The 20,342-nt window shown below is 40.8% G+C and overlaps 1 protein-coding gene across 1 annotated transcript in view; it reads right to left on the reverse strand.

Annotated features, from left to right (window-relative positions):
• Positions 1 to 11,497: 11,497 nt before the first annotated feature.
• Positions 11,498 to 20,342, reverse strand: part of SMAD5 (SMAD family member 5) — a 62,646-nt gene continuing 53,801 nt past the window's right edge. Inside the window, exons 6-7 of the mRNA XM_010844478.1 lie at positions 18,394 to 18,650; positions 11,498 to 16,832 (exon numbers count right to left, since the gene is read on the reverse strand). Coding sequence (XP_010842780.1) covers positions 16,689 to 16,832; positions 18,394 to 18,650 — 401 coding nt within the window. The 3' untranslated portion in view covers positions 11,498 to 16,688. The remainder of the gene's footprint in view (positions 16,833 to 18,393; positions 18,651 to 20,342) is intronic.

Consider the following 20,342-nt stretch of genomic DNA (forward strand, 5'->3'; position numbering starts at 1 on the left):
AACTGCTCTGAGACTCGGCAGCGGGAGGACGCGGAGGACTCCCAGACTGAGCCTTCGGTGCACTGGTGTCTGGAGGTGCAGAGCAGGAACCCCGAGCTGCGGCCGCACGCACCACTCACCTCTCTCCGCCAGCGCCGCAGCCCAGGGGTGTCCTGGAGCCCGGAGCTCACCGGAGCTGGGGTTTGAACTGAAAGGACGGCCGTAAACCCAGGTGAATGATTCAGAACCGTGGGTGGCGACGGTGACAGATCTGAAAAGTCCGGGGATCGCGGGTGCCGAGCCGTCCAGCTCGGAGCGCTGGGGTCCACCACCCCGCAGAGAGGGCAGCTGAGTGCGGTGGCAAGGAAGCAGTCCGGGACTTCGCAGTCCCGGCGGTCCCGCAGGCACCTGGCTTGCGGTCGGTCGCGCGTAGAGGAGCGGGCAGGGCGCACCATGGAAGCGAAGTGAGGCGGTCGGGGGTCGGCAGCCCCGCGGGCCATGTACGGCGACGTGTTCAACACCACGGGCGGCCCCGAGGCGGCGGTAGGCGGCGCGCTGGCGCTGGCAGCCACGGTCAAGGCGGAGGGCGCTTTGCCGCTGGAGCTGGCCACCGCGCGCGGGATGCGGGACGGTACGGCCGCCAAGCCCGACCTGCCCACCTACCTACTGCTCTTCTTCCTGCTGCTGCTCTCCGTGGCGCTCGTCATCCTCTTTATCGGCTGCCAGCTGCGCCACTCGGCCTTCGCCGCTCTGCCCCACCACCGCTCTCTGCCGGACGCGCGCGCGCCCTGGAAGATGCGGCCGGTGTAGCCACACCGGGTCCGGGTCTCGCCACCAGCAGTAGGTATGAGCTGGGCAGGGTGAACCTGATGCCCCTGGGAACACTGCACTTTGACCCCCCCACACCCTTCCCGCCCTCGAGCAGCACCGTGTGCATCAAGGGAGTCGGAGGCGTTAGGAGGCTGCAGAGGGTCCCCATCCTCCTGGTCGCGGGGAACTGTGCTGCTCCCCTGGTGGAGGCTCTCTTCCGTGGGCAGCGGGACCAGCCGGGGTGCCTTCCTGAAGACAGCGCATCTGCCCGGACCAGGGAGCCTTCCTCGCCGCCAGCTGACTTCCCTACTTTGCCGAAGGAGCAGGCGAGAGGAGCGTGCAGCTAGCCAAGCGCGCAGCTAGGTTCGAGCTGCCTGTCTGGACTCCTTGCCCTGTGGCCGTTTTCTTGCGGCTACTACCGCCTTTCCCACTCTTTGGCACTGGAGAGTCCCACTAGGATCCGAATGTGAACTCAGCTGGACTTAGGAATGATGGCCCTCAGCGGCTGCGTCCCTGGGGTGGGAAGTGAGGGGACGCAGAGTTTAAACGGGTGCCGCCCGGGTCCGAGGACCCAGTTTTCTTTGCCCGCACAGGGGAAGGGGAAGCTGGTCTAGAGGCACCGGGTTCCACCTGCAGCACTCTGTGGTTAGGGTGTCCTGGGTCAACAGGGGCCACATTTCTACAATAAAACCTCACCGAATTAGACCCAGTGCTGAGGATGCTCTGGTCATTGGTTGCGCCACTTGGGAAAGGGGCATAAAAGGGGATCCTGAGCAGGTTGACCTAAGCACAGCCCGCCTCCCACCTCCAAGTGGCCCAAGTCAGTTTTAACAGACATTTGCTCCTCTCCAGCTTCACCTTTCCCCAGGGTCAATCAGTTGCTTGCTCTGGCAAGTGTTTTCAGAGCCAACCTCAGAGAAGAATTGCTGCCTCATCTGCTGTGGAAATAAAAAAAAAACTCCCTGTAATAGGGCTCCATGGAGACCTTCCCTGTGGGGCAGTTCTTCCCACCAGGCATCCACTCTGTGGCTCTCAGAGGTTCTCTGGGCCTAAGCCCTTCCAGGAGTCATTTCTGGACCAGAACCACCTTGTGAAGCAGGGGCCTGAGGGTCAGGTGATGGGGGCAGCTGTTCAGTACTTCTTCCCAAAGTAGACAGGAGGCCCGCTCTGGAGAACACAGCAGGAAAGCAATGGATGAATAAGCCCAGCTTGGAGGAGCTGATTTCAAAGAACGTGGGAGGGAATAGAAAGAATTGTAATAACCTTGACCATTATTAAAGTTAACCTAATTCTAGGGAGTCTCTTTGTGGCAGCTTAAAATAGTTTCAGAAGTCACCTAGTTCATTAGGGCACTAGAGCTTAGAGAACCTTTGACTAAAAGGAGATTTGGTAGATTATTTAATCAAGTAGTTCCAAGCCATGTAGGGGTCACTCAGATTTTGAGACTCTGAAGAATGCTAAGGATGCTTGTCTGGCAAATGCATACAGGCACATAATCCTACAAACTTTTTGTGAGGGTTGTTGGACACTGAAACTTATGTAAGGATCTAAGCTGAGGCTTAGAAAAGACTTACTAGAGCTCCAGGCTTAGGCCAGAGCTCCCTACCACCACTTCTCCTCCTTCATCATTCCCAAGGAAGGATCCTTGGAAGTGCCCAAGATTCTTCCTGCTCCTATCCCATTGAAGCAGCAGAGATGAGCATCTGACAGTTCGTCTTGGGCTTGACTTCCATATTTTAGAGAGCTAACAACAACCAAGCCCTAATGGAGCTAATTCTACAATAACCTCATACAACATTTTGGTTTTTGGAAATGCAGCCAAACCTTTCTATCTTACAGTAATGGTAACTCAGCTAATCTGTGTGACCCTTGGCTATGGAGAAGACTAAATGGAATAAATGTTAAGGAGGGTATGAGAACCCTGACTGGCATAATGGAATCACACACTGCTGATATGGGAGACCCTTCGGCTTTAATCTAGGGGCTGAGGGGGTAGAAAACTAATACAGGTGCAGCAGAGTATGTTCCTCCTCCACAGCTCCCCATGGATAGACCTCAAGGCAGTTTGCAGAGTGATCAGCTCTGAAGTCTGTCTGGCTTTAAATCCCAGTTCTACTGCTCACTGGCTGTGTGGCACTGCAAATTACTTAATCTGTCCTGGTCTGTTTCCTCAACTGTGAAATAGGATTATATCACCTAGCTCTACAGGGTTGAATGTCAAATGACATAACCAGTGTTAACACTAGCACTCAAGTGTTAGCTGTGTTGTAAATGAGCCTCAGGCTTGAGGCAGCGCTGCCTAAGGGAGAAGCTGACCCACAAAAAATGCCAGGGTTAGGGGCACTATCAGCTGGCTTAGAGGCTACCTGAAGTTCTTGGACCAGAATCAGTTGAAGCCAGAGTGATCCAGGAGGCTATTGGGATGTCTTAATAAAATACTGTCCCAAGGCATCAAGAAGTTAAAGCTGAAAAATGCTAAGATGGAGGCAATTTGGAAGCCATCTTTCTGATGTATCTACAGGGTTGAATAGATACTTCCAGAAGAAATGCCTAAATAATTGGACCTACTTAGAGCTGGAATCTAGAAATCAAGCAGGATCGGTAAGAGGAATTGGACTTGAGTTCTGCTTTTTGCCAGCACTGGGACCCTAAATAATTTCATACCTATCTCTAGGCTAGTGTTTGACTAGTTGGGCAGTAATGGGTCCTTTGTCATGGGGAACCTAACCCTAGATTCTCCCCTGGAAAGAATCGGGCTGAGTTCATGTCTGTCTTCTGCTGATATGCAAGCTAAGTGGACTATTATGTGGTAATTGAACATGTAGATGGTATCAGGAAGGCCGGTCTATACACACACACATCCTCCTGCCCTTTGTTCTTTCACCAAGCTCATGATGCCTTGGAGCTACGTTTGAAGAACTGGGTCTGGCAGGGTGAAAAGAGGAATGAGATTCAAGACACAGGTGTTTGGGCAGCTTTGCCACAACCAGTCACTGGGAACAGGCAAGAGGGTTGAGAACACATCTCTGATGGGGCAAAGAGGGTGGGTAGGATGGAAATCAGGGGAAGTGGTTGCAGATGTCAGGAGCTAGGGTGAAGCAGCGTAAGTCTAAGAATCTTGGAGCCAGGTAACCTGACCTTGGCCATCCACTCTATGCCACGATCATACTTCTGGATTTCTGAAAACCTGCTTTTTTATCTGTAAAATGGAGATGATAGTTGTACCTGGCTCATGGGATTTTCAACATTGTGGGAGATACTGTAGGTAAAGTGTTCAGCTCATATTTAATACGTTGTAAGTGGTCTTACGGAGAAGGCAATGGTAACACACTCCAGTACTCTTGCCTGGGAAATCTCATGGATGGAGGAGCCTGGTGGGCTGCAGTCCATGGGGTCGCGAAGAGTCAGACATGACTGAGCAACTTCACTTTCACTTTCATGCATTGGAGAAGGAAATGGCAACCCACTCCAGTGTTCTTGCCTGGAGAACCCCAGCGACGGCGGAGCCTGGTGGGCTGCTGTCTATGGGGTCGCACAGAGTCGGACACAACTGAAGCGACTTAGCAGCAGCAAGTGGTCTTAATGTGAGCTATCATTATTATTAATCAGGATGATCATTTCAGAAGTGTTTGCGACAGCAAAAATAGACACCGCTTTCCCTCATGACTCTTTACCTTTCCAGGTAAGTTACACCTTCCTCCAGTTTTCTCCATCTCAGTAAACTGTGCCATCATCTGGTTGCCTAAAGTAAAATGCACACTGGTGGTCATTCCTGACCCCAAACTCTTCTTCCTATATGCAATCCATCACCTCCTAGACACCACTCTACTACATCTACTCCCCAGCCACCTCCACCAGTATCACCTGAATTCAAAGTCCAGCCTTCACTTGCCTCTCTCCAATCAATGCACACATCTGATCCCAGTATCTGCCTCCAGCCCCAGCTTCCACCCCAATAGTTTCTCCCTGTTCTCAGTATTTTTTAAAAAACTCTAACATTGGCTTCCAAGATGCAGCCTCCTCTGGCCCCCATCAACCTCTCCAGCCTCAATTCTTCACTTCGCTTGTACTCCATGCTTGAGACATAGTGGCCTTTCGACCCTTAGGGCCTGTCTGCCTAAGGTGTTTGATTCCCTTCCCTCATCCAACTAATAACGCCTTCCTATTCTTCAGGTCTCAATACCTCTTCCTCAAAATGGATATGCCTGACTTCTCAGAGAAGATCAGCTATCAGTTATATTCATTCACAGCCCCTGATCAGCTCCCTTATCAGAGCTATTAAATAACTTTAATTCATGGACTAAATTCTCTCCTCCTACTAACATATAAGCTGCATGTCAGGGACAACATCTGCCTGCTCATGGCTGCTTTCCCAATGCCCAGCACAATGTTAAGCACAAAACAGACACTGAGTAAGTATTTGTTGAACGGAATATAATGGAAAGACAGAGCTAGAGATTAAGGTAAATTTGCCTGTAGGTTCTTCATCCGAACACTTCACCTTTGATTTTCTGCCGTAAACTAAACTTGTATTAGATGAAATATTGAGTTGAACTCTCCTTATTGATCGGTTCTCCAAGTGGCCCGTTTCCTGGAGGTGATAATCCGCAAAGTTGCTAGCAACTGACATTTCTTGTCTCCATCTGTGTAACACCTCAGTTATTATTGCAGCTCCTGCAGAGACTAAAGAACATGCAATTTAAGTTTGTACCTTTAGCTATTTCTGCTTGAATTACTCCTTCTTCTGCAGGGAATCTGAGATCTTTACCATATCATTCATATGATTTCTGAATTGCCTTGACTAAGAATGAACTAAATCACAACAAATCACTACCCCTGACTCCCTCACCTCTTCTCGGACTTTGATCAAAGATTTCCTTCTTAATGAGATCTTCTCTGGTTTCTGGATCAAAACCATCAGCCACCTTCCTCCTCCCACCCCTGACATTTCTTATCTTCCTTTCCTACTCTTTCTCCTTAGAACTTACCACTATCCTATATTTATCTCATTATGTGTCTGTATCAACCACAATGAAGATGCTTGAGAGAATGTATTTTTACTTAGTTTGTCCTCAGCCTGACATCTAATAGACCCTCAAATATTAGTGGAACAAATGAACAATCTTGATACTTCTCAGGACCAGAGAAAATCCAGGTATTCAGAAAAACAAGAGCAGAGTCTAAAGTTCCTGATTCTCCATTTCTGCCCCTCCTGTACCCTCTAAAGCTGATCAAACAACCCTATCTAGATAGAGACTGAAACCACTAAACTATATTATAGTTTTGCTTTCTGTGAGGACAGGAATGACTCCTTGTGACAGCTCTGCTGCTTAGCATAGAGCCTGACTTGCAGTGAGCACAAAATAAAGGTTTGGTGAGACTAAGTGAAGGAGCAAGTAAGGATTAAGCAGGTTACAGCCTGCACTGTTACAACAAAGAATGCTCCCCATATCCATCCAATGTCTTTTTCACATAACCTTCCAAGAGTAGCACAGTTCTGTCACCCTCAGCCCTTGGCTCTTGTGTCCACTTTGATATGGCCCCTCTAGTTCCTACCATCCTATCTATCTTCTAGCCACAGGGAAGGGGGGAAAGGGCCAGAGTGTTCCTCTGTGGAGCATTATGCCAATATGACACGTAGGATTTCTGCTCGTATCCTAATGGTCAGAACTTAGCTGCATGACCAGCTACAGCTGAAAGGGAGCTGGGGAACATGGTAAGCAGCTGGACAGAGGTGTTCAATGATTAAGGAGAGAGAAAATGGGTATGGTAAACTCCTAGCAGTTTATTAAACAGTGAAAAGGAAAGCACCTTTCTTTTCATGGGAAGATCCCCTTTGCAGGGTTGCGTTTATACTGGTTTATAACGAGTTTGTGTTTGCATTCATTACCTTCACCTTGACTGCCATCATTAATTTGGCCTAAACAAATTCTGTAAAATTCACAGAATGTTATGTAAAGAGAAGACAATCAAGGACCATTTACTATTAATCTTAACTAATGTTTGCATAGTGCTTCAAACCCTCCTCTGCTTTTTTTCCCCCTCCAGAATCACACATGCACTCTCCTCGGCAAAATTAATCTTCTATTCTGAAGCATAAACACACATCACTATGTTCTGTCTCTCAAAGGCCCTGCTTAGGGTGCCCCACCTGAAAGCAATTACAGGCCTGACCTTCAGGTACAACAGTTAGGGGCGATATTACAGACTCTAAACCAGGGCACTAAAATCAAACTACAGGGTTCTTAACACTGCCACCCTATAAAATTATGAACCAAAAAGTATACTTTTCTTGTTGTTTTCTCTTGTCAAATGCATCAAGAAAACTGTGCCCTTTCAATTCTCTGGGAAAATATTAAATGTCAACATGTTAAAGCCCCAGGTAGACTGTTAATTTTGTAGGTTCTCTAAGCAACAATCCAGGAACCTGGTAACTTTGGGGCAAAGGTCCAAAAGCTCAAAGAACACATATGAGTGTTCTTAGTTGAGCTTCCCCCTTTCTTCTCCTATGAGGTATGTAATAAAGAGCTCTAATAAAGTTCTGAGCTCCAGTCCCTTCAATTAAGTGCTGTCTTATTATATAATTTAAAGCTAAATTCTAGTATTAAAAAAATGACATCTGGTTTCAGTACTATCATTCATTCAGCAAATATTCGAGTGCTTATATCAAAAACTGTCCTGGCAGTGGGAACGCATGTCTGGCCGTAGCTTACATTCCCATGAGATGACACAGTCTATAAATAGGGTAAGAAAATAAAACATGTAGGATGTTAGATGGTGATGAATACGATGGAGAATGAAAAAAGATTTTTTTCTTTCTCCTTATCTTACAAAGTTTTATTTTCCTTCTTGAAAGCATTCCCAGATTAATCCCAACTGGCTTTTTCTGTCACTTCAGCAGTCTCATTAAAATATCTGGAGAGTTAAGCTTGCTGTAATACGTTTTAGAAAGCTCTGCCATTCAACAAAATAAGAGATAGCTCAGAGGACAATGCTCTCTTGGGGATACAGAATTCAAGAAAAACTTCGGAGCCAAATCAGTTTCCCTGAGAACTCTTTCCAAAAAGGAGCTAGAGTGTCACCCACAATCAACTAATCTGTCAAAGAAAAGGAAAGGATTGATGTAGAATGAATACCTGAATAGGCTGCAAGGATACACGAACAGATGTTTAGTGGTTCACTACTGGTTTAGGATTTTTAGTTCATACTTTTCTGTACTGTTGAAACCCTCAGCATTTATCTCAAAGTATTATTTAAATGAAATAGCAGGTGATAGGAAAAGGGTAAAAGATTAAGAAAAAGTGTAAGAAGGCTTTCAAAATCCATCCCAAAATAAAAAAAAAAAAACTGCCTCAGGAAACACCTCTCATGGGAAGTATACACACATCCCTTTGGAACAATATGGATAATAATCTTAACCACCAACCTAAATCCTCCGTCCACTCCCATGCAATTTTAAGATGGAGATGATTAAGTCAGTTGCTAAAAACTCTTCTTTGTATTTTCCCTATAGCCACATACCCTTTAAAACACAACCACAAAAAGTGATTTAGATAAAAAGAACACAATTTCCTTTTAACAAGTCAGTTTAATAAAGATAGGCTTACAAATTTAACAACAAAAAACACAGTAATATTTAAAATGTTAAATGGTGGGAAGTTACTTTCTCAAAGCCCACTGATCACCTTCTTATAAATATTTGTAAAATATGAATTGCATCAAAACTGCTGTAATATAGCATTAGTCCTTGAGTCTAGTGTCTAAAAGAAAATTGAAGTAGATGTCACAATTGATCCCTCTGTCACCTGAACTATTTTCGCTATGGCAATTTGAAAACTAATTATCTTAAATCTGAGAGATGCCAGCACCTCTATTTTTTGCCAGAACAAGTGTTTTCAAAATATGCTTCTAAAACAGCCACTGAAGTTGCTAATAAATACCTTACTAATGCCTTACACTTAAAATTTTAAAAAAGAAATTGATTTGCAGATATGGATTCTTTTGATGAAGCCTTTTCTCTAAAGAGAATAATAAGAGCTTTTATATTTATTCCCTTGATTAAAATATTTAGTTTGGGCTTTTCTAGTGGGGACACATGGATTTTCACTGTCCCTTTCTAATTAGAATGAATTTCTATTTCTTGTATACACAACACAGAAGGTGGTTAAAAAGTAGGCACTTGGTGGGGATGACAAAACTAATCTGTGATTCTGAATTTCTTTTCAAAGAAGAAAATTAAGGAAAAAGAAAAGGCTAATTCACAAAGTGGGAAATCAGGATGAATCTGTCAGACTGTCCAAAACACTTCTTCAAGTAAAGAGAAAAGACATATTTTTCATTTTCACCAAGAACTTTATTGAACGACATATTCAGTTTTGTTCCACTATATTCTGCCATTTTTCAGGCAACTTTGTAATTCCATCTTCCCAAAACTTTTTATCTTTTTGAACAAAGAACTGTTCCAGGTGCCTTTTACAGTCTTCTAAGAAATGGAAATTTTTTCCATTGAGAAAATTTTGTAAAGACTAAAATAATGGAAATCTGAAGGTTCAACGTCTGGTGAATATGGCAGGTAGATCAGAACTTGCTGACCAAGCTGTACAGTTTTTGCCTGGTCATCCTAGAAACATGTGGTCTTGTGTTATCCTCATGGAAGAGTATGTGTTTTCTTTTTTACTTAATCTGGATGCTTTTCAGGAGTGCTGCTTTCAATTGGTCTAATTGGGAACAGTATTTATTGGAATGAATCATTTGGTTTTCTGGAAAAAGTTCATAGTAGAGGACTCCCTTTCAATCCCACATATACACATCACCTTCTATAGGTGAAGACCATCCTTTGGTGTGGTTGGTGGTGGTTCCTTTCACTTGCCCCACAATCTCTTCCATTTCACATAACTGTACAGTATCCACTTTTCATGGCCCATCAGAAATTGTTTTAAAAATGAAACATTTTCCTTACATTTAAGTAGAGAATTGCCATGCAGAAACAAAGTCAAGATGGTTTTGTTTTTTTGGTTTTTTTCGTTTATGTGGAACCCAAACAGCAAAGTGATTAACATAACCAAGCTGGTACAAATGATTTTCAATGCTTGACTGGGATATTTTGAGTATGTTGGCTATTTCCCAGGTGGTATAACACTGCCTGGTCTCAACTAATGTCTCAATTTGATCTCTATCAACTCCAACTGGTCTACTCGACTATGGAGCAACATCCAGCAAGAAATCTCTAGCACAAAATTTCACAAACCACTTTTAAGAAGTGCAATCAGTCACAGTACCTTCTCCATACACTGCACAAATCTTTTTTTTTTTTGCGTTTCAGTTGCATTTTCAAGTTACCTTTCTTGAAACAAGAAAGCATAATTCACCGAAAACATTGCTTTTCCCCCCTCCATTTTCAATATTAAAATAACTACACAAAAACTTCAGCATCCCTGGTAGCTCAGCTGGTAAAGAATCCGCCTGCAATGTGGGAGACCTGGGTTTGATCCCTGGGTTGGGAAGATCACTTGGAGAAGGGAAAGGCTACCTGCTGCTGCTGCTAAGTTGCTTCAGTCATGTCCGTCTCTGTGCGACCCCATAGACGGCAGCCCACCAGGCTCCCCCGTCCCTGGGATTCTCCAGGCAAGAACACTGGAGTGGGTTGCCATTTCCTTCTCCAATGCATGAAAGTGAAGTCGCTCAGTCGTGTCTGACTCTTAGCGATCCCATGGACTGCAGCCTACCAGGCTCCTCCATCCATGGGATTTTCCAGGCAAGAGTACTGGAGTGGGGTGCCATTGCCTTCTCCGGGAAGGCTACCTACTCCCGTATTATTCTGGCCTGAAGAATTCCATGGACTGTGTATACTCCATGGGGTCACGAAGAGTCAGACACGACAGAGCAACTTTCACTTCACACAAAATCTTACCAATTTTGGTAAGTTTTTTAAAATGCATGCTGATATGACAATTTTCACAATACAATCTAACAAAACTGTTTTGAATGACGTTAAAGAGAGGCACTACTAGAGACATCTACAGAATAAAACCAAATGAATTTTTTGGCCTGTCTAATACTAAGGTCAAGTAGCACCAGAAATAATTCCTCTGATTCAAAGAAGTAGCAGAAATTTAAGAGACGATGATGATGATGATGATAACAAAAAAAGTGTAGTTGTGTGGCAGGCACGGTTTTAAGCACTTGTATTATTTTACTTAATCTTCCTACAAATAGACATTTACTTTACAGATCAGGAAACTGAGGCACAGAGTGGTTAAGCAACTTGCCTAAGCGCACAGAGTTAAAAAAGCTCTGAGGCCCAGGGCTCAAATGCAGGCAGGCGGACTCCAAAGCTAAAAGCTATTCTCCCTCTCAATCATCTGGTCAAGACCTTTAATTTTAGATAGGGCTAGAGAAGGGAAATTAGTGGTTAAACTAAAAAACTCCAGACTCTAGATTCAAATCCCTTTTCAAAACAAAACAAAACTAAACTAACAAAGAAAAACACATCAACTCTCTTATAAACAGAATAAAACATACTGATTACTCTGAGCAAACCTCAAGCTGGCTGGAAAGGTTTGTATATTCATTTTCTACCACTAGTGCACAAACAGATAACACAGCTGGTCACAGAAACTGATAATCTCCTTGTTTTTAAGACTCTACTCAATGAAACATGTTCAATCAAAAAAGAAGAGCCCCCCAAACAAACAAAAAAACACATTAAGCAGATTTTGAGATTTATTAAAATAAAGTATTAGCAAACAATATGCAAAAACAAAGTTCTTAAAAGAGTTATGGCTTTGAAAAGCACAATATAGTAAAACCTAATACATATTTATAAGTATCAAAATGATAACAGAATTGAAGCATGTTGCTAGAATTTCATTTTCTACAACATAAACAGAAGGAGAACAAGTACAAGAAAGAAGCAGACCTATAGTGCAGCCATTGGTTTGGTCTTTATCATCCTCATATGAAGCATCTTTTTAAGAGAACACTGGTAGGATTACACAGATATACCCAGTTTTCATGATTACAATTCTACTCAATTTTAATGTAAGCGATTTTCAAAATGCAACTTTAACCAACCACGTTGAAAAGCAAAGCACTTGCCCAACTATTATCTTCAAGAGTCCCTACAGTTAAAATACTTTATGAATAAATCAAAGCAACATCATTTCCAATGGTATTAGACTATTATAAAAGATTTCTGACTCTAATAAAAGATTTCTTCTTTATTTGGGATTGCCTGGCCTCACTGGAGTTCTGTTATAGCTAACACCAGCTAGTAGTAAGAAGGCACTATCTATCGATAGGGTAAAAAAAAAAATCTACCTCTACACAAAAATTCAAACTTTTAAAAAACAGTATCCTCAAATAAATCCTTAAAGGACTATGGTTTACAACAATTTCAAATTTTAAGAATTTTAAGAACTGAATTATTTGGATGAGAACTAAACAAACCTTTCTCACTCTGTCATAAATAACAGAAGAATCCCGTTCTGAGACTGGATCTTTTCAACAAAACAACTCTTCACTTGTTTTACAGCAATTGCTACCAGCAAATATTACAGATAAGCTCTTATTTAAAAAAAAAAAGATTGATAAATTTTTGAAATTTATTTTTTTTCAATTTGAAAAATTGAAAAAATTCTCATGTTTCTATAAATCATCCAATTTTAAAGTAACACTTCAATTATAATAATTCATTTTAAAAGAGAAGTTTCTATTATGAAAAAGCCAATATAACAAAGGCTTGACAAATACTCTTACCTCTTGTAATTAGGACATGCTAAACTGTAATCCAGTGAATTGCAAAGAACGGTCCACCTTTCTGTTTAGCAGATAGAACCATTTACGCAGAAGAAATGCCTCAGATTCTCTCCACACATGCATCTTCTATGAGAAGAAAACCTCCTCAGAGTCCCACCTGTGTTCGTGAGGAAAACGCTATTCTCTGAGGGAGATAGGCATCAAACCCGTGATTACCACCCAAGAAATGCTGTGCTAGTATCTGAGGAAATGTCCCTAAACCAATACTTAGGAAAACTCCCGCCAATAAAAATCACCAAAGACTTCTAAAACCACCAGGCTATCTACTATGTTAAAAGATTCTTGCTTATCTAGTTGATGGGTATAATGAGGACACATTCATAATTCCTACCAGAGAGACTTAAGAATCTATTATAATAAGATAAGGAAAAGCTCTGAGCCTCTTCAAAGTTAGTAGGTCCAAAATTTTAATCATCATTAGAAGATAAATTTAATAATTATAAAAGATGTATCGTTCTTCAGAAAATATAAAAGATATTAATATATTTTAAGTGGGAGAGTTATAATGACCTAACGTAACATTAAGCAAGCAACTAGAAAAAGTATAAAGAAACAGATCTAAACTGGGATATTAGATGCTCTCTGCAATGGAAGTACAACACTTAAACAGGTACTATCAAACTTGAATTTACAGTTTCTCTGTTACTGGCATGATTTCATTTTTGCATAAACTTTCTCCTTTAAAAGAACACTATGACAGGGGAACTGTTTCTTCCGGGTACTCTAAGATAATACTGAAGGTTACATAATGTGAGCCCCAGTCCTTATCTTGACAACAGACTTCAGATCTAAATACTTACTGATCATTTTCCATCCTAAAAGAATGTCTTACTCTCAAATGTTATGAAAAGTATAAAATAGCTATACCCTCTTTTCATACTGTTAGGTATAACTTACTGAACTACCTAGTAATCTTATTGTGGATTTCACCTCAGAAACCCAGCCAATTCTATTCTCATAGTTTACTTATATAACAAGAGAATGGAAAAAATGATTTATATTCTGTTGTATATATTTGACATTTAGATCGATGTTTTCTTTAAATTTTCTCTAAAGGAAAAAAGTTCACTTCAGTAGATCAATAACATGCCTACTAGTTTGTATTCTGTAACTTAAGCCAGGTAATTATGTAGAGATACAATAGTGAGATGCACCTCTTAAATTCTGCTGTTATTTTTTTTTTTCCAGTCAGTATATTTTTGTTGCTTTAATACATTGATTGATTGACTGATTGCCTTCGCTCAGTTGCGTCCGACTCTTTGTAACCCCATGGACTGTAGCCTACCAGGCTCCTGTGTCCATGGGATTTTCCAGGCAATAGTACTGGAGTGGATTGCCATTTCCTTCTCCAGGGGATCTCCCCAAGCCAGGGATCGAACCGGGTCTCCTGCATTGTAGATAGACGCTTTACCGTCTGAGCCACCAGGGAAATCTTACTTTAATACATAACTGAGATTAATTTTGATTCTATTCTTCTTTTTCTCATTTACCAAACTGGATGTAGTTTTATTATTCCCAGGCTCTGTCTTTTCAGTTGGCATATATTTATATGCTGTAATGCTATAAAACAAGATCATTTTGGGTGTGATGATGCTTTCATAAATTTGACTATAAACCATTCTGGAGATTAAATAAAAACTTAGATCTGTAATTTTATGAAATGGTTTCTTTCAGAGGTACTTTTCTCATTGGTAAAATTTTAGTTTTTTTAATCTTACTGGCTAATTTTTATTTCCCATCCAGTCCTGTACTGAGCATCGTCAAGAATTACAGGATCTGCTGGATTGAATGAAGTTTTCATGTAAAACCCAGGGGTGTGGAGTTAACAGCTTTTAGGAAATACAATAGGCTTATACTTTTCCATGAAACTCTTACCAGTTAATAGCTTCAGTACTGTCATTCATGAAACACAACTCTTTAGAGAAAACACAGAAAAAGCCAATCACATAAAATCTTGCTAACTCTAAAGGTTGCTACATGAATAAAAACAATTTTTAATTAACTCAGTTGAAAGCATCAATAAAAACAATAGTTTCCATCAGTTCAGGCCCACTGATGTTGATTATTGATTACATGCATATGCCAGTCACCCTAGGTGATTTTTCTACAAATGTGTTTCAAAGATTGTGCCATGAACCTGGCTAAGTGTACAATGATGTAAATAGCTAAGTTCTATCACTAAGCAAATAATCCTCTTTTGTGTGGCTGACACAATTCCGGAAGACTGAGAATGCATGTCGTATAAAACTGATGTTTAAGGCTCAGGTTACTATCAGAGATTTTCACTTAGCAAAGGACTGAGAGCTGAAACATGAATGGCACTGCATCTGAGAAAACTAAAGCCATCCATTGGCTGCACTTTATAAAAGCAGTAAATAATGTTACGGAAAACAAAAAACTGCATTCTCCTTTCCTCAAAAATGCATTTTTTCCCCACATAAAAGCAGAAAGGGCAAAGAAGAAAGTCTAACAAAACTAACATTTTAAAAAGAAGATTGACATGGCTCCACATATTTTCAAAAGACACTGAAAAATAAGCTTCTTCTAATAGGTAAATTAGGTGATTTCCCCCCTCCAAAGTAACATCTTTGTTCTTCATGCCATAACTAAGTGTCCACTGTACTGTTTCTTAGGAAAAGAGGTTATGCGTCCTTCACTCAAAGCCCTTACATATGACTGATTAAAAGAATATTTTAGAGTTTGTGTGTCTTTCCTAAGGATTGTTGAGACTAGCATCCACATAGGTGCTTAAAAAAATGGAAGAACATGCATGGTAACTGAGAGAACAGTCTGTATTCTTTGATATGTGAATGTTTTCAAACCAGCTAGCTCAACAACCACTGCTGATTCATACATCAGATAGGCGGCCTCATCATTGGGGCCAGGCTGAAGAGGCTCCTATGGCTATAAGACACAGGTCCCTGCATGGGAGACTGATGTAAGTTAACAGCAATGGGATTAAGTAGATTTTCCAACATTAATATCATCCATAAAACTGCAAGGAATTAAAAAGAAACCTTAAATTGGAGCTACAGGATAACAGTCTAATAATCTAGGCTGAAAATACAACAAAAGCTAGAAAAAGCATAACTTTCTATAACTGTAATCTATAAATTGCAGTGTTTAATACAAAAGGGGTACCAAGGAAGCAAGGATGAACACTTAAGTCCAAGTCACTAGAGTGTGTTTCACGAAGGTTACACTAAAAACTGTCACCCATCAAAGTGCAAAATAAAAGATTAATGCATGTCAAAATTAGAGTTCTTGCAATATTGGCCAAAAGCAGCAAACATAGCTGAGCACGGCCATGCACGCACTGTCACTAGCCATTAAGTAGTACTCGTGACAGATGTGAGTAAAAGACATACAATGGAGATCTGCTGTTCGCAGAAACTTTTTTTTATAAAAGGAGAAGTTTTACAAAAGATATACTGAGTGGAGTCACAACACACTGACGACATTTAGCTGTATTAAATGTAAATTTTATGATGTCACTTAGAAAATTATCACTTGGCTTTTATTGAACACTACTTGTTAGAGCAGTGCATAGTGTTCCATCAAATAAAAGATTTTTTTATAGTTTCTTTTAAGTCCCTACCATATGCTTTTATAAAACAATGATATATACTTTTTTAAAGTTGGTGGGACTAAGAAACTGGTAAAAGCACAGTTCTGCAGAATCAAGACTAGAACGGAAGACTTTCAATGAACACCCTCTTATACTGTTAAAATTCTTTACCATGTGATGCATTACTTTTCCAAAAAAAATTTCACAAATAAAAAAACTGTTGGGACAATAAGGCAAAAGTATGTTCCAGTTTAAGATCAATGCCAAACTTTTGAACCAGGGCACAAGACTTGCTCTGCATCTTTCACAACACTTTTGAGAGTTAATCACATGAACATGAATACAAACAAATGTTGATTCATCACAAAAACAAATGTATTGGTCACAATTACGTAGAAAAAAAAACAGGCTGTAAAATCTGTTTTCCATGTAAGCTCACAGTATCTGTACTGGAAGTTTCCCTAAAATTAAAACAAGTCCACTAATAATGTAACTGAGAAAGAACACTTCTGCACTATGAAACAGAAGAAATGGGGTTTAGCGGGGAGCCCATCTGAGTGAGGACTTTATCTAGCCACTGAAGAGGCCCATGAAGATGAATCTCAATCCAACATGGGGTGCTGGTAACATCTTGCCGGTGATACTCTGCTCCCCAGCCCTATGAAAATGAACAGATAAAACAACAAGCCATTTTTTAAATCATTAACCAGTCTAAACCAATTTCCACACGTGTCGGACTCTTAGCGACCCCATGGACTGCAGCCCACCAGGCTTCTCCGTCCATGGGATTTCCCAGGCGAGAGAGTGCTGGAGTGGGGTGCCATTGCCTTCTCTGAACAAAAAAATAAACTTTTAAAGTTAGAGATACACAGAATGTAACCTAAAAGAAAAACTCTCAAAACCAACCTTAGCATTCACTATGGAATTAAAGCAAAACAATAGCTACATCATAACAACATATAATCCCTTAATAGAAATTCTTGAGGCAAGATACATTCCAGAATTCTTTTTTCTTTTTTTTTTAATTTTTAGAAAGTTAGTAATGGTGCAATACCTCATAATTAAAACATCAATAATTCTGCAATGAGCTATATAGTCTCTCTTTAATGGATAAATAAAACCCATATATAGCCTCATGTTAGTTCACATCAGATTTTGTTAACAAAAAATTTTTAATTTTTAGGTTTTTGTTTTTTTTTTAAACATCAGATAAGGCACTGTAAAACTGAGCAATGCATGCAAATGTAGTTAAAGTGGAAATGATATATCATTATCCTTTAAGATGGGAAACTACTGGGATGAACTGAGCAGCACCACTTTAGCCAAAAACTCCAAAGAATAAAACAGAATTTTTCACTTTTATTTGCTGGATGTATCAAGTTCTTTGCTTTACTGCTTACAGTAGTCCTTGCCTAGGAAAACCAAGTGGGGTGTGATGAGGGCGGAGTGGGTAACTAGATTAAACATGAGAGCCATGTTTCTATAACAGGGAAGGGAAATGCCTTCAGGGCTACTGATAAACTGCTGCACAAAAAGGCCTGTAACAAGCAGCAAGGAAACACTGGGCTGTGGGACTGTGGGCCAGAAAGAAAAAATCCTACACAGAGCATTTGACAATGACTCTTCTTTGGCTAAATCCTTAAGGAACAAGTGGATGCAGCACAGGTTGCTAAAAGAGATCACTAAAATTCTTTCTAAATTTTTCTCATGAATCATCATTTACAATGCCAATAAAATCAGGCCAAGAGCAAATGATAAATTCGAAAAGTTCTTTCAATTTTGCAAATCCTTAATAACAGAGCTTAAATCAAGGAAAAATAATTTTATTATGGTGATTAATTCTTTAAGTCAATCTAAGGGATCTAGTAATAATTGAAATTGCTAAAACTAAAGGAACTTAAAAAGCAGTTTTAATATTAAATGCTTCTTGGCAATTTAGCTAAAATTTAACTGAAATTCTTTATAAACTCAGCCCCTACTCAATACCAATATCAAGCATTTTATTATAATGTCTAAATTATAAAATAAAATCACAGACCAATCATGTGGTTTAAGTTATGAAGTTAAGAATTTTCTTTAGAAACCTGTTAAATCAGGTCAGAAGTAATTACTACCTTTCATTTAACACAGACTTTTAAAAATTATAACCTACAGACATATAATACACATGTTATATGTTACAGTGACTCAAATTAAGCTACAGGTCTCAACCCACTCACCTTGACAAAACTCATTCGAATGGTACACATTTTGGTGAGCTCATATACTGCCTCAAATCCATGGTTGACAGACTGAGCCAGAAGCTGAGCAAATTCCTGATTGTTAAAAATTTTGAGGCTGCAGCTGCTGGGAATCTTACAGACAGTGGTAGGATGAAAGCCATGATGAAAGTTGCAGTTCCTACTCTGAACAAATATGCTGCTGTCACTGAGGCACTCTGCATATACCTCTCCACCAACATAGTACAGATGAACACCTTAAAAAGACAAGAATTACAAAAGCCACCTTCACAAAGCAGTATAATAAAATTGAAGAGGTTGCATGAGGTAAGACAAAATAACTACTATAGAGCAAGTCTTCAAATAGAAACTACCACTAGATGGCCTTATGTTGCTGAAGACAGTCGAGGCTAATGTCTGCCTGAATATTCATGAGAAGGACTGATGCTGAAGCTGAAATTCCAATAACTTTGGCCACCTGATGTGAAGATCTGACTCACTGGAAAAGACCCTGATGTTGGGAAAGACTGAAGGGAGGAGGAGAAGATGACAGGGTATGAGATGGTTGGATAGCATCACCAACTCAATGGACATGAGTTTGAGCAGGCTCTAGGAGTTTGTGATAGACAGGGAAGCCTGGCTTGCTGCAGTCCATGGGGTCGCAAATAGTCGGACACGACTGAGCGACTTAACTGAACTGAATGACTGCCTAAATCTAAAATGATCCTCAAATAACTAAGACTTAAGCCTCAAGTTGGCAGCATATTAGATTATCAGTTCTCAGAGTTGCTTTTTTTCCCCCTTTTCCAACGTTTTATGATCTCTATGAGAGAAATAATGGCCAAAAAAATTCCCCAAGAAGGCACCTTATGATGAGTCCTTTCAAAGAAATGTTTAGTGCTATCAACTATCATGAATAGTTGGTTGGCAAAAGAGTTCTGCACTCTTTTTGCTAACGGAAGGGTTTGCATCATTGGAAAAAAAAAGAAAGCAAGCTAAGTCATATAATGTTAATTTCAGGTCATAGGAAGAGTCTTTAAATGGCAGATTTATTTTCAGTTCAGTTCAGTTCAGTCGCTCAGTCGTGTCCAACTCTTTGCGACCCCATGAATTGCAGCATGCCAGGCCTCCCTGTCCATCACCATCTCCCGGAGTTCACTCAAACTCACGTCCATCGAGTCGGTGATGCCATCCAGCCATCTCATCCTCTGTCCCCAATCCCTCCCAGCATCAGAGTCTCCTCCAATGAGTCAACTCTTTGAATGAAGTGGCCAAAGTACTGGAGTTTCAGCTTTAGCATCATTCCTTCCAAAGAAATCCCAGGGCTGATCTCCTTTAGAATGGACTGGTTGGATCTCCTTGCAGTCCAAGGGACTCTCAAGAGTCTTCTCCAACATCACAGTTCAAAAGCATCAATTCTTCGGCGCTCAGCTTTCTTCACAGTCCAACTCTCACATCCATACATGACCACAGGAAAAACCATAGCCTTGACTAAACGGACCTTTGTTGGCAAAGTAATGTCTCTGCTTTTGAATATGCTATCTAGGTTGGTCATAACTTTTCTTCCAAGGAGTAAGCATCTTTTAATTTCATGGCTGCAGTCACCATCTGCAGTGATTTTGGAGCCCCCCAAAATAAAGTCTGACACTGTTTCCACCGTTTCCCCATCTATTTCCCATGAAGTGATGGGATCAGATGCCATGATCTTTGTTTTCTGAATGTTGAGCTTTAAGCCAACTTTTTCACTCTCCTCTTTTGCTTTCATCAAGAGGCTTTTTAGTTCCTCTTCACTTTCTGCCATAAGGGTGGTGTCATCTGCATATCTGAGGTTATTGATATTTCTCTGGGCAATCTTGATTCCAGTTTGTGCTTCTTCCAGCCCAGCATTTCTCATGATGTACTCTGCATATAAGTTAAATAAGCAGGGTGACAGTATACAGCCTTGACGC

This window comes from Bison bison, unplaced genomic scaffold, assembly GCF_000754665.1.
Source record: "Bison bison bison isolate TAMUID 2011002044 unplaced genomic scaffold, Bison_UMD1.0 scf7180017864203, whole genome shotgun sequence".
Taxonomy (NCBI): Eukaryota; Metazoa; Chordata; class Mammalia; order Artiodactyla; family Bovidae; genus Bison; species Bison bison.